The sequence below is a fragment of the Apodemus sylvaticus genome, chromosome 2, assembly GCF_947179515.1.
Source record: "Apodemus sylvaticus chromosome 2, mApoSyl1.1, whole genome shotgun sequence".
Lineage (NCBI taxonomy): Eukaryota > Metazoa > Chordata > Mammalia > Rodentia > Muridae > Apodemus > Apodemus sylvaticus.
This window is the reverse complement of record NC_067473.1, coordinates 63,382,085-63,405,229: the sequence shown is the minus strand read 5'-3', so window position 1 is coordinate 63,405,229 and position 23,145 is coordinate 63,382,085. Positions and strand designations below refer to the sequence as shown.

General features: G+C 48.9%; 1 protein-coding gene and 1 long non-coding RNA gene across 5 annotated transcripts in view; both read right to left on the bottom strand.

Moving 5' to 3' along the window:
• Tbxas1 (thromboxane A synthase 1) overlaps nucleotides 1-23,145 on the bottom strand; it is a 171,305-nt gene that overhangs the window by 17,757 nt on the left and 130,403 nt on the right. The window contains exon 10 of one of the 2 annotated variants that reach the window (XM_052173491.1): nucleotides 970-1,167. The exons of the other annotated variant lie outside the window; for it this stretch is intronic. Coding sequence (XP_052029451.1) covers nucleotides 985-1,167 — 183 coding nt within the window. The 3' untranslated portion in view covers nucleotides 970-984. Of the gene's footprint in view, nucleotides 1-969; nucleotides 1,168-23,145 lie in introns of those variants that run through there. 2 annotated transcript variants of the gene reach the window in all.
• Nucleotides 1,183-5,543, bottom strand: LOC127678497 (uncharacterized). Of its 3 annotated transcripts, XR_007976574.1 has the most exons (5): nucleotides 2,882-5,543; nucleotides 2,813-2,846; nucleotides 2,744-2,777; nucleotides 2,607-2,708; nucleotides 1,183-2,572 (listed from the first exon to the last, which is right to left on the bottom strand). It is a non-coding gene; the product is annotated as an uncharacterized LOC127678497 (long non-coding RNA). The 3 variants fall into 3 exon arrangements; XR_007976576.1 differs by lacking the exon at nucleotides 2,744-2,777; XR_007976575.1 differs by lacking the exon at nucleotides 2,813-2,846.

Here is a 23,145-nt window from a genome sequence, read left to right as displayed (position 1 = left end):
TCCACCTTAAGCAGTTTGGTTTGTGTTTGTGACCTCGGGCCGTTGAGTTCACAAAACATGAACTACTTCCGTTACTTCTGTGGTTCTGCATGCAACTTTGGGAACTGGCTTTGTATGATATAAAGATGGGTGGAAAAATTCAAGGAAATAATTGAAAATGTAGGTGATTTTTTTTCTTTACTAAGGATGACATTGAGTAGAAATGAAACAGCACCATGGCCAACGAGAGATTTTGGAGGAAAGGGAGCCATGCCCCACCCACATGCCCAGCAGTCCTGCCTTTGGAGTGAGGAGTCCCATGTCTTCATTTTGCTGTCTGTATTTGTTAAAGGGGAAGCTCATTAGGTGGAGTAACTGGCACCTCCATTACAAAGTCAACCCTTCATTTATGTGTCTCTGCATTGGCTTTCACTGCCCCTAAACTTTTGACTCAAGTGCACCTGTGAGCATCACAATGGTCCAGTGTTCTGACTTTGTAGGCACTCGGGCCTACTCTCTGGGGATTTAGTGACCTGTGGTGGGACCCTCAAGAGCCTTCCTGGAACCTCGAGTGACCCCAGCGTAGGAAGAGTAAGCACCAAGGTAAATCCTTCATTTGAGTTAAATCCAGGCCAGGTAACAACAGGCCTGGATCTCAGGGCCTGAGCTGAGCCTGCCAGCAGAGGGCAGCAAGGGGATGGGAAATGGGGACTCACGGTTCCCGTCAGGGATGTGGAAATCATTGTGCCTGACTTCTTCATGATAGAGGGGAGACAAAAGTGAGAGCCAGGGAGGACCCCTGCGAGCCCGGGTCTTGCCGGGAGTGTGTTCTGAGCGCACTCTACCCTGGGCCCTCACAGTGAACACTTAGCCAGCTGCTGGGCTGGCTGCCCGAGAGGCAGAGCGGCAGGGACTCTGCCCTTCGGGGGAACCACACTTCCAACAGATCAGGTGCTGTAGAGAGCTTGGGAGGAACAGAGCTTCTCATTCAGCTTGGGAAGCCATTCATTCCCTTACCCAGGCTGTAAGTCCTGTGCCAGGCACAAGAGGTGCACGGCCACACACCAGCTCAACGCTTTCCTCGGCTTCCCAGTCAAGCATGGTGTAAGCAAGTAGTGAGGGTGAGCTGGGAGAAGAGGGGCCACACATCGCCGGCAGTGACCTGGAGGGAGCCATGTCCTCGCTGGCCTTTATAAAGAAAGGTGTGGACGATACTTCAGACTAGGAGGAGACAAATCCCACAGCTCCATCGGGGGACTTGGTTGTTTTTTAAAGAATCATGGCTCGTTTTATTTTTAGTGTAGTGATGACATGTTACGAATTGTAATGTAAGTATCTGATATGTAGATGGTCTTAGGCGACCCCTGGGAAAGGACTGATCGGTCCCCAAAGAGGTTATAACCCACAGGTTAAGGACCACTTCTATCATCCCTACACTAGTGAGGAAGAAACAGGAAGAAACTTGGGTCTTGATGGCCGGCTGGTCTAACCTAATTAACAAGCTCTAGGTTTAGTGAGAGATCCTGTTTCAAAGACATAAAGTATACCCCATGCCCCACCCACCACGAAGGTGTCCTGGAAGGGGGGGAAAAGGCTGGAGGCTGACTCAACGTGATTAAAATAGAAATAGTATCTGTTGGAGCTGGTGAACTGGCTCAGTTGGAAAGTGCTTGCCTAACAAGCTCAAAAGACCCGAGTTCAGATCCCTAACACCCGTATAAAATCTAGGGCAGCCTGCTCTGTACCCTAGGAATGGGGACAGACGTGGAGGGTCTCAGAGCTCGCTCACAAGCCAGTCTAGCTGACATGGCATGATCTAGACCTGATGACAAACCCTGTCTCGGGGAAAAGGGGTTGGGGGGGAGAGCATGGGTAGAGAATGACAGCTACCTCGTGTTGACCTCTGACCTCCACATGTGCAGACATGAATAAGAATGCTGATATCACACACATCTGTCCACATAGTAGGAAGAGACAGAGGGACTACACTGAGCTATGACTGGCCCACCCCAGGTTGTTGTCCCAATTTCTAACAGTTGCTTAATATTCGTGAGAATGTCCAGGAAGTGGGGGACAGAGGGTAGGAGATTAAGGGAACGGTGAGGTGGGGTCTGCGAGGCCTGGAGGATCAGGATAACTTTGAGAGCTGAGTAGGAATATTCTCTTACTTCCAGCCAGACAACATGTCAGACATCTAAGATTCAGAAAGATATTATGAAACCACTCTGGATTCTGCAGCCTCCAGACTTAGAAGTAAGGAACTTGAAACCCACCTCTCACCCGTGAAGAAGTCCCATCTGTCCCTCTCCCTGGCCAGTCCTTGGGGAGCCACCATGTTCCACAAGTGAAGGACACAGTTATGAATGGATCACACAACAGCTATGGCCTTGGCCCAGCTGCTGGGGCACCACCAGTAGGTCACCTCGGATGTCCCACGGGGCACCACCAGTAGGTCACCTCGGATGTCCCACGGGCACCATCTGTAGGTCACCTCGGATGTCCCACGGGCACCATCTGTAGGTCACCTCGGATGTCCCACGGGCACCATCTGTAGGTCACCTCGGATGTCCCACGGGCACCATCTGTAGGTCACCTCGGATGTCCCATGGGCACCATCTGTAGGTCACCTCGGATGTCCCACGGGCACCATCTGTAGGTCACCTCGGATGTCCCACGGGCACCATCTGTAGGTCACCTCGGATGTCCCACGGGCACCATCTGTAGGTCACCTCGGATGTCCCACAGGGCACCATCTGTAGGTCACCTCGGATGTCCCACGGGCACCATCTGTAGGTCACCTCGGATGTCCCACGGGGCACCATCTGCAGGTCACCTCGGATGTCCCACGGGCACCATCTGTAGGTCACCTCGGATGTCCCACGGGGCACCATCTGCAGGTCACCTCGGATGTCCCACGGGCACCATCTGTAGGTCACCTCGGATGTCCCACGGGGCACCATCTGTAGGTCACCTCGGATGTCCCACGGGGCACCATCTGTAGGTCACCTCGGATGTCCCAGGGGCACCATCTGTAGGTCAACTCTGATGCCCCGCCCCATTCACAATGAGGGCAAAGGCATGATGAAAATTGCAGCTTCCGGAAACTAACAAATGGTGTTTCTGGTGGGATACACCCACAGGCAAGACTCCTACAGAAGAGGTGTTAACACTGTAAGGAGTGTTAGTAAGAAAGTGATTCCCAAGGCTTATTTAAGTCCTATCAACAGATTTGCTTTATAAAATGAATTTCTGTGCTCCTAGAAAGGAGAAAATTAAATATCAGGAAAATGGAAATTTAAAAAGTGCGTGGGACCTCCCTGGTGTTTACACACGCACATGAGGATCCCTTGATTTTTTAGAGAGGTGTTGCCTTCACTGGACAGTAAATTCTAGCCTTATTCCATTTTTGGCCTCTTTTTTAAAATTAATTTATTTTTTACTTTCTGTTCATTGGTGTTTTGACTGAATGTATGTCTGTGTGAGGGCAACAGAGTCCCTAGAACTGGAGTTACAGACAGCTGTGAACTGTCACATGAGTGCTGGGAATTGAACCTGGGTCCTCTGGAAGAGCAGCCAGTGCTCTTAACCACTGAGCCATCTCTCCAGCTTGGTTTTTGGCCTCTTAGTCTTTTTTTTTAACATTTGCTTTTTTATGTGTATGTTTTGCCCGCATGTATGTATGTATACCTTGTATGTGCTTAATGCCCTACGGGTTCAGGAAAACATGTCAGATCCCCTGGAACTGGAGTTATGGGTGGTTGTAAGCCAGCATGTGGGTGCTGAGAATTGAACCAGGGTGCTGTACCAGAGTTTTCCTGCAGGTGCTGTTAACCCCTGAGCCATTTCTCCAGCTCCCTATGTTGAACTTAGTAAACACTGTTTTGTTTTTGTTTTCATTTTTGTTTTGTTTTGTTTCCTTTTTTGAGCTAGGGTCTTTTTGCCTTGTAGCCCTAGGTGGCCATGAACTTGTGGTCCTCCTGCCACAGTTTCCCAAGTGCTGGTATTACAGGTATGTGTCACCATACCCAGGTATATTGACACATCTTTTAAGTGGGAAACAATATTTCCCTTTCCTGGTAGCCTTCTGTTTCTACATTTAGATTTTACCCCTCCCCCGTCCATTACATTTAGGTTTTGTGTATGAGTGTATTAAGTGTTACCGTGTTCTTTGAAAGCTAGATACACACTTACTCCTAGAGTGACACAAAGTCACACAGTAGCTGTGTGCACAGATGTGCACAGATGTGACCTGAGGTGTGAACGAAAATAAGGACACTGATTTACAAGGACTTTTCTCCTGTAGATTCAGGGACCTAATAGAAACTAACATTTTCTTGTTTTGTCAACGGAAATTAAAATGGCTGGTTCCGACTGTTGCTCTCCAGCAGCGCCATATTGATATTGATAATCCACCCTCCCACACACACACACCTGCTGTGGCTACTCCTGTGTTGTACAAACAGAGTGATGTCTCCTTTCTAGAAGCAGGGAATTAGAAATCTTTTAAGTGTAGGGACAGTTGGGGGAAATGCAGACACAGAAAGGAAAAGGTCCCAAGCACCTGAACACAAATTCTGCGCAGGGAGCACAGAGCACGGCAGGAAACGATCTGTGGAAACTGTGACCACAAACTGAGGAGCACCCTCCTTGAGGCACATGGCCTGGCTTCGCCCTGTTTGTACTGCCTGGTTTGTTGTGATACAAGTTAGAGTCACCAGAGAAGAAGGAGCCTCCGTTGAGGAAGTGCCTCCATGAGACCCAGCTGTAAGGCATTTTCTCAATTAGTGATCAAGCAGGGAGGGCCCAGCCCAAGGTGGGTTTTATAAGAAGGCTGGCTGAGCAAGCCATGGGGAGCAAACCAGTAAGCAGCACCCCTTCATAGCCTCTGCATCAGCTCCTGCCTCCAGGTTCCTGCCCTGCTTGACTTCCTTTGGTGATGAACAGCAGTGTGGAATAAGTTGAATAAACCCTTTCCTCCCCAGCTTGATTCTTGGTTATGGTGTTTGATCACAGCAATAGAAACCCTGACTAAGACACTGCCAGTCCTGGGGTCTCCCTGCCTGGTCTGTGGTCTCCCTGCCAGTCTTGGGGTCACCCTGCCAGTCCTGGGGTCTCCCTGCCTCGTCTGTGGTCTCCCTGCCAGTCCTGGGGTCTCCCTGCCAGTCCTGGGGTCTCCCTGCCTGGTCTGGGGTCTCCCTGGATCCCTCTAACTTCTCCCAACTGAGGGTTCATCTCTGAGATTTCATAGTTCATTCAGGGGGTTCCTGTCAGCTGTTTCAGACTTTGAGTAGGGCCTGGATGTGGGACCTCAGTGTGTGTGTGTGTGTGTGTGTGTGTGTGCTCATTCATGCACACACTCTTAAGTTTCCTGGCTTATGTAGCAAAACTCCAAAAGCACTGTGTGCTAGTTTTAGAGAACGTGGCAGGTAGAAGCAGAAATGCACTCATTGCGTAGAGGAGCCACGAGGGGCGTGTGCATGGCATCTATTTATATCCAAGAAAGAGCCAAGCCGGGCGGTGGCGCACGCCTGTAATCCCAGCACTCTGGGAGGCAGAGGCAGGCGGATTTCTGAGTTCGAGGCCAGCCTGGTCTACAGAGTGAGTTCCAGGACAGCCAGGGCTACACAGAGAAACCCTGTCTCAAAAAAACCAAATTCAAAAAAAAAGAAAAGAAAAGATAAAAAAAGAATTCATTTCACACAAACAAAGGGATTATTTCAGGTGTGCCTGGGCTCAGAGGCCCAGGCCATTAAGGGATTAGCTGAGGGGACAGATGAAAGAAGATATAACACTTGTACAGGCATACTCACACCCATCCGTATACCCCCCCACAATACCACATACCTAACACACACATACACATACCACATACCACAAACCACATACACAGACACCACATATCACAAACATACATACACACATATACCACATACCACAAACTTACATACATACCACACACATACATATACACATCACATATGTCACACACACACCACATACCTACAGCACATACACACATACACACCATACACATCATACCACACAAGCACCACATACATACACACCACATACTATACACACATACCATACCGCACGTATACATACTGCACACACATACATACCACATACCATTCACACACATATCACATACATACATACACCAAATACCACACACATACCACATACCACACACAATACATATATATATACCATATACCACACGCACATACCACATACCACACACACATACATACACCAAATACCACACAATACATATACCATATACCACACACACACACACCACAAACCACACATACATACACCACACATACCACAAACCACACATACATATACCACATACATACACTACATATTATACACACACATATACACACCACATATGTATCACACACACACACCACATACCTACACCACATACCACATTCATACCATATACATACACATCATACCATACAAGCACCACATACATACACTACATACCACACACATACACATACACCACATACATATACTACATACTATACACACATACCATACCACACAAACATAGTGCACACACATACATACCACATACCACATTCATGTACACACCGCATACATGTGTGCACATGCACATATGAATAAGCACACACATGCCATCATCACCACCACTACCATCATGCCTCTCTACCTAAGGCCTCAGGTTGACTGTATCAGCTGTGCCAACCCTCTGTAGGTTCTTGCCTTCAGAGAATAAAAACCATAGGATTTCATCCTGTGAGCTTCTGTCCTGCTCATCAGCGATCCCACATCTGTGTACCATTCCGCCCTGACTGCCCTGAGGGAGGCAGGGCAGCCTTTGCTGTGCGTCTTGTGATGGGTCTCCTCTTCCCCCAGAAGAATGTGTCCTGTTCCAGGCCACATGGCTAAGGCAGACTTGAGACTGAGTCCAGGTCTTGGAGGCTAAGCCTTTTCCTTTTGCCCTACCACCCGCCTCGGCCTTCTCCTCCTCCTCCAGACCAAGGCAGAGCGAGCACTCCAGAACTCTGTAGAGCTCTGTGCCCCACTCCTGCCCCAGCCATTTCAGAAGTTCCTGACACAGAACACGGAAATGGCTCTGCCGCCACCCCTCCAGCTTTGTCAACGGCACGGTTAGTGACCAGCCTCCATGTCTGCCGCCCTTTGCTCAGAATTGTCTGTGATCTGTCCACACTGAGTGTAGCTGTAGTTGTAGCCCCCCCTCAGCCTCTTGCTGTTTCTTTTGTGCTCAGGATGGAACCCAGGGCATTGCACATACTAGTCAGGGTCGCTGCCACTAAGACACTCTCGAGTGTGCCGCCATTACCATGGATACATAACCACGGGCCCATTTTTCCCTTGTGGGTGACCCCCAGTTTGGAGGCCACCATGAACAAAGCCGATGTGAATATTCTTACCAATGGTTTGGGGTGAGCTTGTACACAGGTTCCTGGGGTATGTGCCCAGGGATAAACTGCAGGGTCCTAAATATGTATGGGCTCAGCTGCAGTAGATTTCAAACTGTCTTACAAATGGTTTGTGATGCCTGAAATTTTGAGGATGAATCCATAGCAAGGGAGCAAGGTGACATCTTAGTTTTCCCTATTTGTTCCAGCTTCATGTTTTTCCCCATGTCTTTTCTCGTCCATCCTGATAGTCTGAGGTCTAGCAGTTTGAACTATCCTGGGAAGGGGTTGAGGTGACAAACTTGGGTGCTGTTTTGGGAGTTGAACGGTTTATTAGGCTAATGTGTGCATTGGGGTGCTATAGGGGGAGATGGGAACAAATACGACATACCTAAAAAAAAAAAAAAAGCATTTTTTAAAAATCTGTCAAATGCACTGCAAGTACTCATGAGCAAAAGTGCATCCTAGCATCAAGCAAATTTATGTTTTTGAATTAGCTGCTGTTTTATAATATTTAGCATTCTGTCCTCTCTGTTAGCGTGAATCACTCAGAGCTGATTGTATTCGATGCTTAGAGAAATAAGCCCTTTTGTAAATGATCGTTAAATCACCCAGCCTGCTCTCTGCATGTGGAGAAAGAGTGGACTGCATTTAATTTGCAGGGAAAATGTATTTATTCACTCATTCCACAGATAGACTTTGCTTAGCAGCCTGTGGGAGGTGGGGAGGGTGGAGCAGGGGAGATAAGATGCAATCCCAGAGCATATGGAATGCATTGTGTGTCGTGGAAGCCATTCATTTCTTCATGCAAAGATTTATTGTTCTGGTGGGGCCGCCGATGGCTTCTGAAGAGCGGAGGTAACACACTGAAAATGGGATTTTTGTGATCTGACAAGGACGGGAAGAATAGATGGAGCAGGGAAACAAGGCAGGGGGTTATTGCAGAAATAAGGAGCTCCAGGCACAGCCTGAGAATGTGAGCTAGGCACCTCCATCTTGGTGCTAGGATGGGGTGGGGTCACCCCAAGGCATTCAGATTCAATTGGCATTGTTTTCCAGACTCCCCAAGGGAGTCTCCTGTGTAGCTGGGCATCGAGGTCACTGTTATAAAGGAAGAGTAATGGGGAGGGGAGGCTTGGGATATAAAGGGCCACAGGGAAGAGTCCACAGGCTACGCTGCTGATGACTGAGTGAAAGATGGAAACAGGATCCACGGGGTCGAGGAGGCGCTTGGTCCTGAAGATCTGCATTAGGGCCCCCCACCCGCTAGGGGCAGCAGCTTGTGCCTGGAAGCGGGAAGATGGAAGCAGTCACAAAAGTGTCTGTGCCTTTGGGGATTAAGAGAAAGAAAAGCAGAGGGACTGGACCTTCACTACTGCCCAGTGGAAGTGGCCGGGTCACTAGAAAGTAAGGGACTCTCAACAACATCTCAGACTGCTGTGATCTGGCTCTAAACTGCCTCCGACAGTGCACGTGTTAGAGCCTCACCCAGGAAAGCAGCAGCCCTGTGGTTTGTGGAAGCTGTGGGAGTGTAGGAGGTGGGGCTTAGGGTGAGGCCATCCGGTGGTTGGAAGGTTGACCTTGAAGGGGATAGCGGGACCCCAGCCCCTTCCTCTTCTGTTAGCATCTCAGCCATGAGTTGAATGAAGGCTTCACTCTGCCGAATCCTGCCTGTTCCGGGCAGCAAAGGCCTCCAGCCAAGACTGCGAGCCAGCCCAGGCAACCCTTCTTCTCTTTACTAGTTGACCACCTTGAGTATTTGTGACAAAAATGTTGACGAGTACATGGGTCACCCCTCATCAAGGGCTAGGGGTCAGGACTATGGAAGGCTAGTGCATTGCCAGCTAGGGCAGGAGAGGGGCCAGAGCAGACACCAGTGAACAGACAGGAGTGAACAGAAAAAGTGAGCTACAGGGAGTAATGCGAAACTCACACTTCATATGTCCTATGTCCTGAAAGGACTGGGAATAGACCGAATGCAGGGAACAAGAGTGGGTCTGTAGGTCACGTATGCAGCAGGGAAATGCTGTGTGATATTAGCAAATGTTCCTTTGTCAGTGGGTCGGTGACCCCAAGGTGCCTCCACCTCTGAGTTGGTCGGATGTACCAGGGCCATACCTCATCTCAAAGACAGCTCTGTGACCCTAGTGTATTTTAGTCATTCTGACAGACCAAGTAAATGCCACAGGAAGGCAGAGTGCTCCACAATTTACCGTCCACCCACCCCTACTTCCTGTGTGCTTTTTGTTGATAATCTACCCTGAGAGTCAGAGTAGGTCACTCTGTTTGGAGAAATGGTAAACAAAGATAAGAGCTCTGAGCACTGGAACTTATTTTTTATCCACTTGGCCTAAAAGCTGCTGCCTGTTAAATTTAGACAGCTGGTTCCAGACCCCTCCCGCCCTCCTGCTTCCTGCCCCCTCTCTGCCGCCATGCCTAGAGCTGCTCTCTGCTGGTTGTGGACTATGTAATATATGCACAGAGCTTGGACCAGAGTCAGCCTGACTGGATGTTTATCAAAATGTATCATTGGAGGGCCTGGGAGACAGAGACATTTCCTCTGGTCTCCGGCTCAGTTCAGCAGTGTAGCAGCAGCAGCCAAAGGCTGCCCAAATATTTACCCAACACCCTCCCAGACTGAGCTCCTGGGCTTCTGGCCCACACTGTCGTAGGTGGGCCTTGTCCTACAGGATGTCACAGCATTTCCAGCAGACCATCTTAGATTTGTTTGCGAGGTCACCTTCCACCTGCCCAGAATCTATCCTTAAATGGCTCCCCTCCCCCACTGTAAATCTCTTTGTAATCAACTCTAAGATCCAGAGAAATCCTTCTTGTTGACCTGGAGTTCTGTTGCTTTGAAACTGACTTCAAACAAATGAGCCATTGTCTGGGATCAGAATTTTCTGAGGAAAAAAACTCCACTGTGATGAGATTTACGATAATAGGATCCCCCTTACACATGCATACACACACACACATCCCTATTGTCCACTCAGTCTGTTTTCAAAGGTCAGGGTATAAGTGTGGAGGAGGGCCAAGTCTAGGCTAGGAGTGGGAAATGCTGTTTTCATTAAGATAAACCCTTGTTTGTCCAAGAGTGATATCTAGAGGCCCAAATAGTGTCTGGGACCAGATTTTAAAAATCATTGAGAATTGAAGCTCTTTTTATTTACTTATTTTGATTTTGTATGTATGTATGTATGTGTGTATGTATGTGTGTATGTATATATGTATGTATGTATGAATGTATGGTTGTGTCTGCCTGGCTGTTTATTCAGCAAGTGCATTTATTTGCATGCAGTGCCTGTGAAGGCCAGAAGAGAGCGCTAGATCCCCTGACACTGGAGTTGTAAGCCACTCTGGGCATGCTGGGAACTAAAACCCAGTTCCCTACAAGAACAGTATGTACTTTTAACTGCTGCCCGATCCCTCCAGCCCCTACAGGTGGTATTTTTGCACACCAGCTCAGGAGAAAAGAGTTAGGCACCCGTGTTCTTGCTGGCACTGGGTATCAGTCATGGGACATTCTTGTACTAGAAGAATAGCATGCATTGCTTATCTGAAATTCAGATTTAAGCAGATATCGTATTCTTGCTTGCCAGTCTGGCAGCTTGAGGGTGGTCCTGACCGTGCTAAGTTGAAAGATACATAATTAGACCAGTGCTCTCAGGAGAGTGTGTGGGTCCGGAGACCAGTCAAGGAGCTCAGGAAGGAAACTCAGAGGCCTTGTGGGTTCAGTACACATTTTATGTACCCAGAACCCCAGTGCAGTCAGAGCAGCTGCTCAGACAGGTCTGCATGCTGCTTTCTGGAAGAAAGTGGCACTGGATGAGCTGCTCTGTATCTACCCGGTCCCAGTTACAAACACAAGTACTTTACCTTTGTGGGGGTTTTGTTATTTGTTTGAATACACCCCCACACACACATGTATAACAATATATTCAATATAATACACATACACACACATATATATAGTATGTATATTATATATATATATACATACATACATACATACATACATATACTTTTTTTACCAAGAAAATGGAGCGTGACAGTGGAGGCTTGTGGTCCCAGCGCTCAGGAAGCTGAGGTGGGGGAATCTCAAGTTCCAACCAAGCTCAAGGAATATACGGAAACCTTGTCTCAACAAACATGCACACACATGCACACACATACACACACATACACACACCCCAGAAGTTTAAAGAGTACTTCATTAAATGAACACTTAGAGGTTTTTGACTTTCACAACTGGCCTAGAGAATGGTAACGGAAGGAGCTGAGCTGTGCATCTAGTAGGTCCCGTTGGGAGATGGCAGGAAAGTTACTGTCCTCACTGAGACTCTTGTTTGTTCATTTGGAAAATGGGGCAATGTCCACTAGACGTCACAGCCAGGCTGCCTGTGTATGCGCTGGTGGATGCTTTCTTAAGAACACTCTTAGGATTCTTCTGCTTTGGTGAAACGAGTTCATGGACATCACAGGCCCTGTGAATTCACAAAATCGAGCCCCATCCCACCTCAGAGAGAAGAGAGTTCGTACCAAGGGCAAGATCCCATGTCAGGTGGGGCCGCCCTGGGGAGATGCTGTGAGGAGGTCTGGTGGCAGGAGGATGGAACGTGTTACTGAGTAAACCCCCCCAAGGTGAGGTGGGATTGCAGTCCAGTGTGTCAGATGGACCCAGGTTCAACCATTTTCTGGCTCCCTCGTGCCCAGGTTCTGGTCCTGGGCTCCTTGCTGTGTCTACCCTGCCTTCCTGAGGAGAGGAGTACCATAGTGGCCTCCCTTTTTTCCGTGGCACGTTGTGAACTGCAGGATCTGTGCAAGGCTCATGACTATGCTGTCCGAAGACAGCTAAGACTCTGAGGGTTCGAATGAGTAATACCCCCCCTAGGCTCATGTATCTAAATGCTTGGTTCCCTGTTAGTCACGCATTTGGGGACGTTATGGAGCTTAGAAGATACAGCCTTGCTGGAGGAAGTACGTCACTGGGGGTGGGCTTTGAGGGTCATAGGCTTGCTCCCTATGTGCAACCGAGAGGGGATCTCACAGCTCCCGGCTGCCGCGCCTCCTCCTTATTATGGAGTCTTCCTCTCGAACTGTAAGCCACAATCAACTGCAAGTTGTGTCTGGTTATGGTATTTTTTTTTTTTTTCGAGACAGGGTTTCTCTGTGTAGCCCTGGCTGTCCTGGAACTCACTCTGTAGACCAGGCTGGCCTCGAACTCAGAAATCCACCTGCCTCTGCCTCCCAGAGTGTTGGAATTCCAGGCGTGGGCCACCACCGCCCGGCTCTGGTTATGGTATTTTTATCACAGCAAATTTCACACAGAAAAGTAACGGATACATCCTCCTAGTGGCTGCTCATGTCAGGCAGGAGGGAACGGAGGCGTCAGAGCTTAGGTGGCAATGGGAACGCTGAGGCTGAACCTAGGGCTGTTTCCACGGGTCCGTGAAGCTTACGCCCTCCTGTGACACTGTGGCCTGTCCCCTTTCCATCCGGTGCTATTTTAGGTTTTTCTCTGCAGCTGGTAGCTCTCATGAGAAGCACTTCTTGCCAAGAGTGGCCTCTGCAACAGCAAAACTAAGAGCAGAAAGGCCCCGGGAGAAGGATGGCATGAATTTCCCTCCTATGCCACGCCCCTTCTCCAGCCGGAAGTGAAACAATGTCGCTTGGGGTTTTTGTTTTTCTGTTTTTGTTTTTTTAAATTAATTTGGTGTGGGGATTTAATCAGGGACAGCACCTGTCTCAGAGTCTTATTTTCCATAGACCATAGTTTAGTAATTGCTCAAAGTAGCTGTTCCATGCATTCAGTCTCCCCACTTCTGGCTGAGTCCCAAGGAAGCTGGCTGCCAGCAGCTCTGCAGATAGACTCCTATCGGCCTCTCCAGAGGGGCTGTGGCCCCTCTACTCCCTGTGGCATGCAGTCACAGAAGATGTGGAGGATACAGTGGGCTCTCAGGAGATACAGGTTCTTCGTGCACTCTCCTGCTCCTCCCTCTCATGATCCGCCCCGGAGCACTGCAGGAGGAGCACGGAGGCTCCACGGCTCTGTATCTTTCATAGAGTGGGAAGGGTCTTCGCCCTCTATTCTCAATGCCCTGAGAAAAGCCCCTCCTCATTTTCTGGGCCCCCTGAGCCTGTGGCATCCAAGGATTCACACAAAAGACACACTACCTGTTCTCTTTAGAGCTTCCTGATACCCCGGGACTTCCACCAGTCCCAGCTCTGGGTCTTGATCTAGGAACCCTCTTTTGGCTTTCTTGTCCCTGTTGTCTGGGCTGTTCTAATGTGGGAAAAACCCCAAAGGGATGGCTGTGGCCCCTGAGAATAAGTCACCCCCTCAGTCACACGTGGCAGGAGATCCTCAGTTCATGTGTTTATTTCAGTGACAATTCTTTCAGAAATTAACACTTTTCTCTAATAAGAATGTTGCCTGCCTCACAAGGATGCATTTAGCTTCCCCCAGGACCCCTTCAGGTCTGGGTGCCGCCTTCCCTGGGTGAGCACTGGCTGTGTCTGCTCTGCACCCAGCACTGTGGAGAGCGGGCAGAGATGGGCCAAGGCATAGGGCCATTCTAGTGGATGTCTGGAAGTGAGAGCCCATGGCTTTCATGGGGACACTGTGAAGGTCAGGATCCGCCTTGGGTGGAGGTGGGGACATCGGAAAGCCTTCCTCAGAGAACAGGAGCCTGATGCTGAAGCAATTTTCCAAATGCATTTGTGTTCTCTCACACAGAAACAATAAAAGCAGTTAAACAAGGTTTTGGAACAACGCTGAACCGTGTTCCGTTGCCGCGGCATGTTTATTGCCGTTTTATTGGCACACACTCTTCTGTGGTTTCTGCCTCACTTCAGCCTGGTCCCAGCCCAGAGATGGTGGTGGAGGCCTGTGTTAATGAGGGCAATTTGTTTTGGCTGGGGATCTCAGAGTCTGGTGTTTCCTTTGTCTCTATGCCTGCTGCTCTGGTTCTGGGCCTTGTGCACACATGGATGCCTGGCTCGTCACAGGATGTAGGATGAGTCTGGGGAGAGTCATGAGTCGCTGACAGGATGCAGGTCTGTGGGACTGGCTGCTGTGTGGGTGAGCTGAGCTGAACATCTCAGTCTGGGCTGCTGAGGTGGCAAATGAAAGAGGAGAGCCAGGTGGGGACAAGCACAGCTCGCACCCGCACGCCACCTGCGCCGCAAGCTGGGAGACCTTACAGGTGTTTGCCGGTCACCCTTCAGAACCTTGGTCCTGAACAGGGGGCAGGGAGATGTGCTCGACTGAGGAGAGAGCTGGGCTGGAGAGATGCCAAGCCTGGGGGGTAGCGTCGGAGCCGGGCCAGTGACGCCATTTATCTGAAAGGGAAGTTCTAGATCCTCAGAGTTCTGTGGGTGACTGTCACCTGTGCCATGAGTTGTAGTTTCTAGATAAGGGATGGAGGTCAGGAGTTATGAGTAAGGTCCGTAGGACAGATGGTGGCATCTGGCCAAAGGGGAGTGGGGTTTGTGGCATGGAGTGAATAAAAGCTGAACTTTGACTCTAAGACCCATGTCGGACAAACGAAAGACACTGGAGAGAAGAGGCCAGGGCTCCATGGCAGATGCTTCATGATTTCGGATGTAAACCAGGCGGACAGAGTAAGTCCTCTTGGGACTAGGGTCTTAGGAGTCAGGGAGGGTAAAGATGGGTAGGAGAGGCCAGGACTGTGCTCTTGAATGTGGGGCTCTGGCCAGGAAAAGGAAAGACGCTGTGGCCTCTGCTCCCTCAGCTGCAGCAGCCACTGCAAAGACCAGATGGGACCTCTCTCTTTGGACCTGGCACAATGCATGAAACAGACTGCTTTGACTGGTGAGTGCTGGTCCCAGTTAGCACAGGGCTGGGCAGTTCTTTTGGAAGGGGAATCCTGCAGCCCTAGTTTAACAGTGTGGTTAGCTGCACAGGGCTGGTTTGCTTAGCCTCGAACCTCAAACCTCCCTGAGAATGGTGGAGCCCTCTGGCATGGAGTTCCACCATGTTGTCTTCATAGTCTAATTTGTAGTGGTTGGGGAGTGCCCCGGCCCCGTTTGTTTATCCTCTGTCACCTCAGCTAGCACAGCTTCTTCTCAAAGAATTTTCCTGGGACCAACAGGATCACCCTTGAGAAGTTTAGCCAGACATGTGACTCTGTTTGGAAAGTAGTGAAAATATCACACTAAATACTGTCTTTATTTCTGCTAAGGACCTGCAGGGTCAGAGGAAATGGACCCAAATGAAGGCAGGAGAGGAACATTAGTGGCCTTTTCTAAAGGTTCCCCCCTTCACTCTGTGTGCCCTCTCTCTGCTTATAGGTCACCAAGCATGACTAATTGGCCCTACTTTGGTTGGCACGTGGCCCTAGAGCAGATGGCTGAACAAACTCAATTCTCCTTGGCAGCCAGACAAGCAGGGACAGCCACCGAGGGTCGTCTGCATACACCCCTGAGCAAAGACATTCCTGTGTCTACCAGACAGAGAGCCATACAGCCCCCTCTGCCCTGTGGCCTGCACCCTGGGTTTGCAAGTTCATGAGCTGGCATCTAGAAGTTTCTAGAATGCCCCGTGAATCACTCAAGTGCCATAGCATTTTAGGAGTCAATACAGCTGTGCCTAGGCTCAGAGAAAGCTTCGGAGGCCGAGGCAAGCAGAGGTGTCCTGTCTGTGCGAGGTGGAGGTTGGATACAGAGCTGACAAGGACCTGCCTTTGGGATTCAGAATGCAGGGACAGGAGCAAGATCACATAAGCCCAGACAGTGATGCCAACCCAGATGCCTGTGGAGCACCAGGAGGCGCTATGACCGTGAGCTGGGGTCAGAGGGTGTGGGTGTGATGTGGAAGGGCTGCCAGCATCTGATCTAACTGCAGAAGGGAGCTGCCCTTGTCTGATGCTATTGGACACGAAGGGCTGAAGGTAGCCCAAGTTTCCATTGCTTCAAGAAAAAGCTAGGACCTAGATTTTTGTAGTTATGATTCCTTAAATACGGCAATTAGCACATAAGTTAAAAGCTAAAATAATACCTCTCTGGCTGCACCCAATTCATAGGCTGCCTGTGATGACCTTTGACCTCTATATGCAGCTGTGACTGGACTCTGAGGGCTGGGCAGCCCTAGGCATATGATTTGATGTTTGCCCACTTTGGGCTCAGACCCTAGGATGCTATGGTATTTGTCTCCCCACATAGCTAAGAAAATAATGTTCTTTCCCCAAACTTAGACTTGGCAAGTGGGTAGATTTCTGGTTTGAGAGTTGAATCTTAAGAAATGAAGAGCACACCTGATAGGGGAGTAGCCTTTCTTCCCAGGCACATTGCCACTCGCTGGAGTCTGGGAGTTTCTCATGACCCTCGGAGTCTTCCAGGTCAGGGCAAGGGTGACCTTGGCAACTGCTGTCATTTTCAGGATGCCCGGATGACTTTGAGTCCCAAAGTAGTTTTTGTTTGATTGGGTTTTTTTGTTTTGTTTTGTTTTGTTTTTTTGTCACACAGAAGGAAGACAAGACTGCCCTGAACGAATTACTTTGCATACTGCAAGGGTGGCCTTTCTCTCTGAGGAGTAGTCTCAATAGAAAGGAGCCTTCCTCATCCAGCAAGCATTTTACAATTGCATGGCGGCTTTAGGCTCAGAGGCCCCAAATGTAAGAATGACACTGGGAGCTTGTGGAGACATTAAATGGCATGGTGTCAGGGAGGGGCCTTCAGTCCTGGCGTGGAGTGTGGAGATGAGACTTCATCTCAGGGCGCCACCGCGTGCTGTGCTCTGGTGGACAGGAAGGGACAGCTGCCTCTTGTGTTAAGCTTGCTTCCTGTCAGCCTACCTGTGGTGACCAGGGGAGTTGGTGGCTACGCCACATACACCCGTTTCTAGAGACACCCAAGCAGCAGGGAGCCATAGGCAGCGAGCTCCCCAGGGCGAGTCCAGGGTGTAGCCACAGATGAGAAGCCCTTTGAGAGGCCGGGCCCATCACTGTAGATCCAAGCTGCCACGCTCAAGATGGTAGCTCCCAGACATTAGACCAGGACTAGCCATTACAGGTTGCTGGGGAAATTCTTCCAGGGTTTCCTGCAGTCAACTTCAAATTCCACCCTAGGAACTAGTACTGAATACTAGAAGCATGCACGGAGTTTAAATTGGTTTCACTGCTTGCCTGGCAGCTGGGCGGCCTGAGCCGACTCTAGCAGCTGCAGTTTCTCACCTAGTGCAAGAGACGTGCTGGCCTCGCCTGCTGTACGGAGCTGGGTCAGCACAGACCTTCATTCAAGGATGGCTGGGAAGGCAGCGGCTGTAAGAAACCTCAGGGGACACTCGCTGTTTCTGTTTAGCCTCCTCACGTCCCGCCGGGGGCCCCCGCCCCTCGAGCAGCCTTTGTTGATGGACCTGACCCAGTCTTGGACTTGTTCTCTTTCTGACGAGGCTCATCGAATGCTCACTGCACATCTCCCACTGCACATGGAGGAGGCTTCTATGAGGTGACTTTGGGAACAGGTGCCTAGAATGTAGGCCAGCTGGCATCTCGGGCAGAGGACCCCTTAGTTGCCCCGCACAGAGGGAAAGCTGAAGTGAGATGAGCGGAAGCAAGGCCTTCTCAATTTGAGAATTGATCGTGAAATAGAAGAACAGCCAAAAGAGTTAATTCAGGGAGAAAAAAAGCGAAGTGCCGTCTTCACTCACTATATCATAGACGTATAGGGCTTCTCATGATACAGGGTCACGGCGACTGCTATGAACTTAGATAAATTCAGTGGTGACTTGGGTCAGTGGCAGGGCCACCCCCGCCTTTTAGAATGAGTATCAAGAAAGCAACATTGAGGGAGACGTCCCAGAGTTTTTAGGCGGTTTTAACAGGACAATGAGATCAGAAGCCTGAGAGGGACCAGACTCTGGGCTCTGCACTTCCCAAGCCAGCCAATATCCTCAGGCCTGAAGAGCAGATGACATTACTGTCCCCTTTAACAGGTGAGGACAGAGGCTCTAGGAGGACCTGTATTGTCCCCAGTATGGAGTAGTATGGCTGGGTAAGGGGCCGTTCAGTGGGGAGTTGGCACCACAGGCTGGGTGAAGGTGACACTGGTGACAGGCTGGGGGACTCAGAGGATGCAGACTGAGTGTCCTCAACTCCCTGGTGCAGGTTGCTGGCCTTGCTGTGCCACCTCATGGCGTTTTCTGGCAGCTCACAAAGCAGATGCCAGGGCCGAGAGGGACGGTGGGAAGTGTCTGCCGCAGGATGGAAGGTGTGCCCACCTGCCTCTCTCAGTACACTGGTCACTGAGCTAATGAAAACGTCGGAAGGAACATTGGCTTTGGGTCTTGTGGGCAGGATGGCAGTTACTGCTGAGGCATGGGAAAATGCTCAGAAACAAGGGTTTCTTTGGGACTTGCCTGTCACAACCAAAAAGAAAATGCGCGCAGAATGAAGAGCCCATGAAGAGATTCCAGGGCATTCCCGAGAAGCCGGTAAGACTTAAGAGGATTCTGTGTAGGGATAGAAAGAAAATATATAGCACACGTGGGCATCTCCTAGCTCACTGGCTTTTCCTGCCAGTTGATTTCTTTGCAAGACTCAGCTCAGCATAAGAGTTGGAGAAGGCTAGATTGTAGATTTGCCTCACCACCTCAAGGAAAACATCTGGAGCCTCTGAGTCTCTACATTCTAGGCTCTAAAGGGGACACATGGTTACTGCATAGGAGATCGTGACCCCGCGCCACCATGTAGTAGTCACTATTACTGCATTTGCCTCATGTCACCGGCAGTGACAGTCCTAGCAGGGGGACATGGAAGACTCACTGTCACGCTCTGCTGAGATACAGGGACAGTGAGACAGGATTATCAGTGAGATGCTGAGACAGAATGGCCAGAACCAGGGTAAATGAGATTTACTGCTGTTGAAGTTAAGTAGATATCACAGCTATGAGGTAATCAACTCAGAAATGTGCAAAGTTGGGAAATTTGAGATGACATTTGAGATGATGTGATAAGCCAGTCTTGTCCCAGTAACGCAGAGATGAAGGGTGAAGTAGAAGCCCCCAAGTGTGCATTAAAACTCAAAGACCAGGCTAGGAAGAGGAGGGGCTGAGACTCAAAGCCCAGGCTCAGGAGTCAGCAGTCTGAAGCTTTAGCCCCTGCTTTGTCACAGATGAGCACATCTGGGAAAGTCTTAACTGGTCTGACATATTCCCTCATTTGTAAAGCGGATTCAAACATGCATGAGTGTGCATGTGTGTGCATGTGCATGTATGTATGTGTGTCCTCCATGCACCTGCCCATGCAGAGAACAGAGGAGGACATCTGATGTCTTGCCTAATTCATCAGCCAGGATCTCTCACTGAACCCAGAGTCAGGCTGGCAGGGAGCCAGTCTCAGTGAGGCTTCTATCTCTGTGCCCACAGAACTGGGGTTACGGTGCACTCTGTAAGTGGGTCCTGGGATCCAAACCCGTGACGCCATGCTTACACAAATGCCCTCTTTCTCACTGAGCTATCTCTCTACCTTGTTGATTTTCTTAACCTCTCCATTCACTTTCCTGGTTGGTGACCCTATAAACTCAGGAGTTTTCAAACAGGGGCCATGATCCTTTAGGGATCTATGAATTCAGTTTAGGGGGTGAAGACTAACATTTAGAATGCTGTAGTAGCCAGGCATGATGGTACAAACTTGTCACAGGGGATGACAGTGGCGCAGAGTCAGGAGGATCGCTCAAATTTATGGTTGTCTCCATATTACACAGTCAATCCTAGATGAATTAGGAATGTATAGAGATATTCTGTCTCAAACAAAACAAAATACAGCTGAACCACAGCAAAAATACAAAACCTAAATAAATGAATAAATAAGTGAATAAATGCAGGACACACACACATATACACACATACATATACACATGCATATATACATACACATATATACACATACAACACACACGTATGTGCACACATGTACACACATATGCACTTGTATACATATACATACACAATTACACACACACACAAACCAGAGCCCCACCCCACCATTACCACCACTGCAGGTCATGCCCTTGTTTTTATATCCTGGTGTTCCCAGGTTTGCTCACATATGTTACTTGCCTCAAATTTCCCCTTTTGCACTGGGACCCATGTATAGTCTGATTCATTTAACTCTGTTAGTGTTCCACAGAGGACCAGCCTCCCTCACAGCATAAAGGCACAAGTTCCCTGCAGCGGGCATTATCCCTAGTGATAAATAGTCCTTCTGCTCTGGGAGCAAAGACACAGGGGCCAAGCCATCTCTGAAGCTAAATGCAGAATTCCCCCCAATTTAAAATAGAAACAGAAGCACCCAGTTAACTGTAAATATCAGAATTCAGCACATACATTTTTAAAGTATAAGTATATCTCAAATGCTGAATGAGATACACTAAAAAAATTAGTCGTTGCTCATCTGGGATTCAAATTTAACCAGATACCTGTATTTTATTTGGCAGCTTTAAGTAATAAACAGAGCAAACAGAGGGAAATTTAGAAGATTAAGACTTTAAAATGCCTCCAACTAAACAACTTTGTGCTTTAATATGATCATAAATTAACAGCTGTATCGCATTATGCAAATTTATGTTAAGTTATTCACTCTCTGTCACCACACCCCAGTAAAAATTGTATATATGACATTTAGGGAAAAATGACATCTCCTGATAAGGGTTTTGCTCTGCATTTTGGCGCAGCTGACTACCTATGCCTGATCACTGCAGCCTGGCCTCCTTGTGTCAGTGACTCACAGAGTTCCTTCTGGTCTAGGACCCTGGAGCATGGTCCAGGGAGTGGTGGTTTCTACGGCTGTCTGTCAGGAGATGCATATGCCTGCTCTTTGCCCAAGAATGGCGCCTCCTGGCAGTGAACACCTGTGCTCAAGGAATTCACCAGGAGGAGGGGCTTTATCTGTAATCTCTGTCATTCTGTCTCTTAGGGCGGTCACACACAGGGAGAAAGACATCTCTGGTCTGATGTCCTACCAACTGGCTAATTTAATGTTCAAGCAGACACAGGTGTATGTTGTTAGCTCTCCTTAGACAGGTGCACCTGATTGGCTCGTTTATTGATGTTTCTTTCCTGAACAATAATTAATTAATTAAAATAACCCACTATTATTTCTTTCCTATTTCTTCCTTTCCATTTATTTATTTATATTTGCTTATTTGTTTATTTCCTGAGACAGATACCCTTTTCAGATAGCCTGGGCTAGACTTGAATTAGCTATGTAGCTGAGGCCGTTGAATCCTAAAGCCCTTATTTCCTGGGTACTAGGCGTACAGGTGAGCACCTGCCCTTGGATGACTGCTTCTTAAGGTTGTGGCACTGCTTGTGGAAGAGGTGCCCATTTCTGTTCTGGAAGGGAGGCTCAAGCCTTGCAAAGCGCACACGACCGCCATTAACCTGGTACCAAGGAAAGCTCAGAAGACGGGAAGATGGCTTTCATGAGATCTCAGAATGCCAGGCGTGGCTTGGAAAATGGCTGTTGGCAGAAATAAGCTATAGGGAGGAAGGTAGGTAAGAGGGCCTAGAGTGATCTGGAACTGACAGTGGTGCTGTTGGCGAGGCAGTACCAGGCTATTCGTGAGTGCCAAAGCTTGCCGTCCTACAGACAGAGGCCATCCCTGTTCTAAAGATGTATGGGCTCAGGAGGGCAACGAGGGCTCCACTGGCCTTAAAGAGGACACTGGTTCCTCGAGCTAGGCAGACAAGTGAGCATGTGCCTGGGCCAGGAAGCTGCAACACAGTGTGATTCTGGGCCGTCTCCTCAGGCCCTTCCCCTGTTTCCTTATTTACAAAGCAAAGGTAGGAAGCTCAGTAGTCGAATGTCTGCCTTACCATATGTGAAGTCCTGAATTCAATTCCCAGTAACACATGCATGCATGCATGCATACATGCATGCACATGAGTGTGCATGTATCCAGTGTATCCATCCCAGTAATATGTTTGTGTTCACACATGTATACGAGTGTACATGTATCAAAAGGAGAATTAGAGTGATGATTTATGGTTTTCAGCTTTAATCATCATCTGCTCAACTAGCACTGACTACTGCAGAGCACCCAGGTCTCCATATGATGAGGTGCACAAATACAGGGAATAGTTCAGCATCCCGAAACTCTGCTTGGGCTGGGCATCTCTTTCCTAATGGTACATCTCATAATCTATCAGGCTGGGTGTGCACCCCCCTCATACAGTGGGCATAAGTTCCTCTTCCCCTTGACAAGGATCAAAACCTTCTCTTTTATGAACAGTTTCTACTAGAATGTATACTGGAATGTGTCTGTGTGTAGAAGGCAGCAGGCCTGATGTATTTTACACTGCTGTGAGTGCATGCATGCAGTCAAGCAAATTGTATCCTCTGAGTGAGCATTTAGAGAGACTTCCCTACTTACCACCTACAACTATACATACTTAGGCACACATATGATTCAGGCCATCATGGAAGGGCCATACTCAATGAGCAGAGATTTACTGGATTCATCCTTCTCTTAAACCCCATAGGGGGAAGTCTCAAACAGTAAGAAGGCCCTTTGAGTCCCTCATGGTGTGGGCGGTCTCCTGAAGTGCATATCTTCCTGATCTGCTCCATTGTTACCTTGCAATCTCTTTGTGTGTGCATCTTTATTTCAATTCTTCGATTAAGATGCCAAGAACCTGGTAACACCTGGCGCAGCCCCCGACCACTGGAACTCACGCCAGACCCTGCACTGGTAGGGAGACAGTCATGTGTGCCCTGGG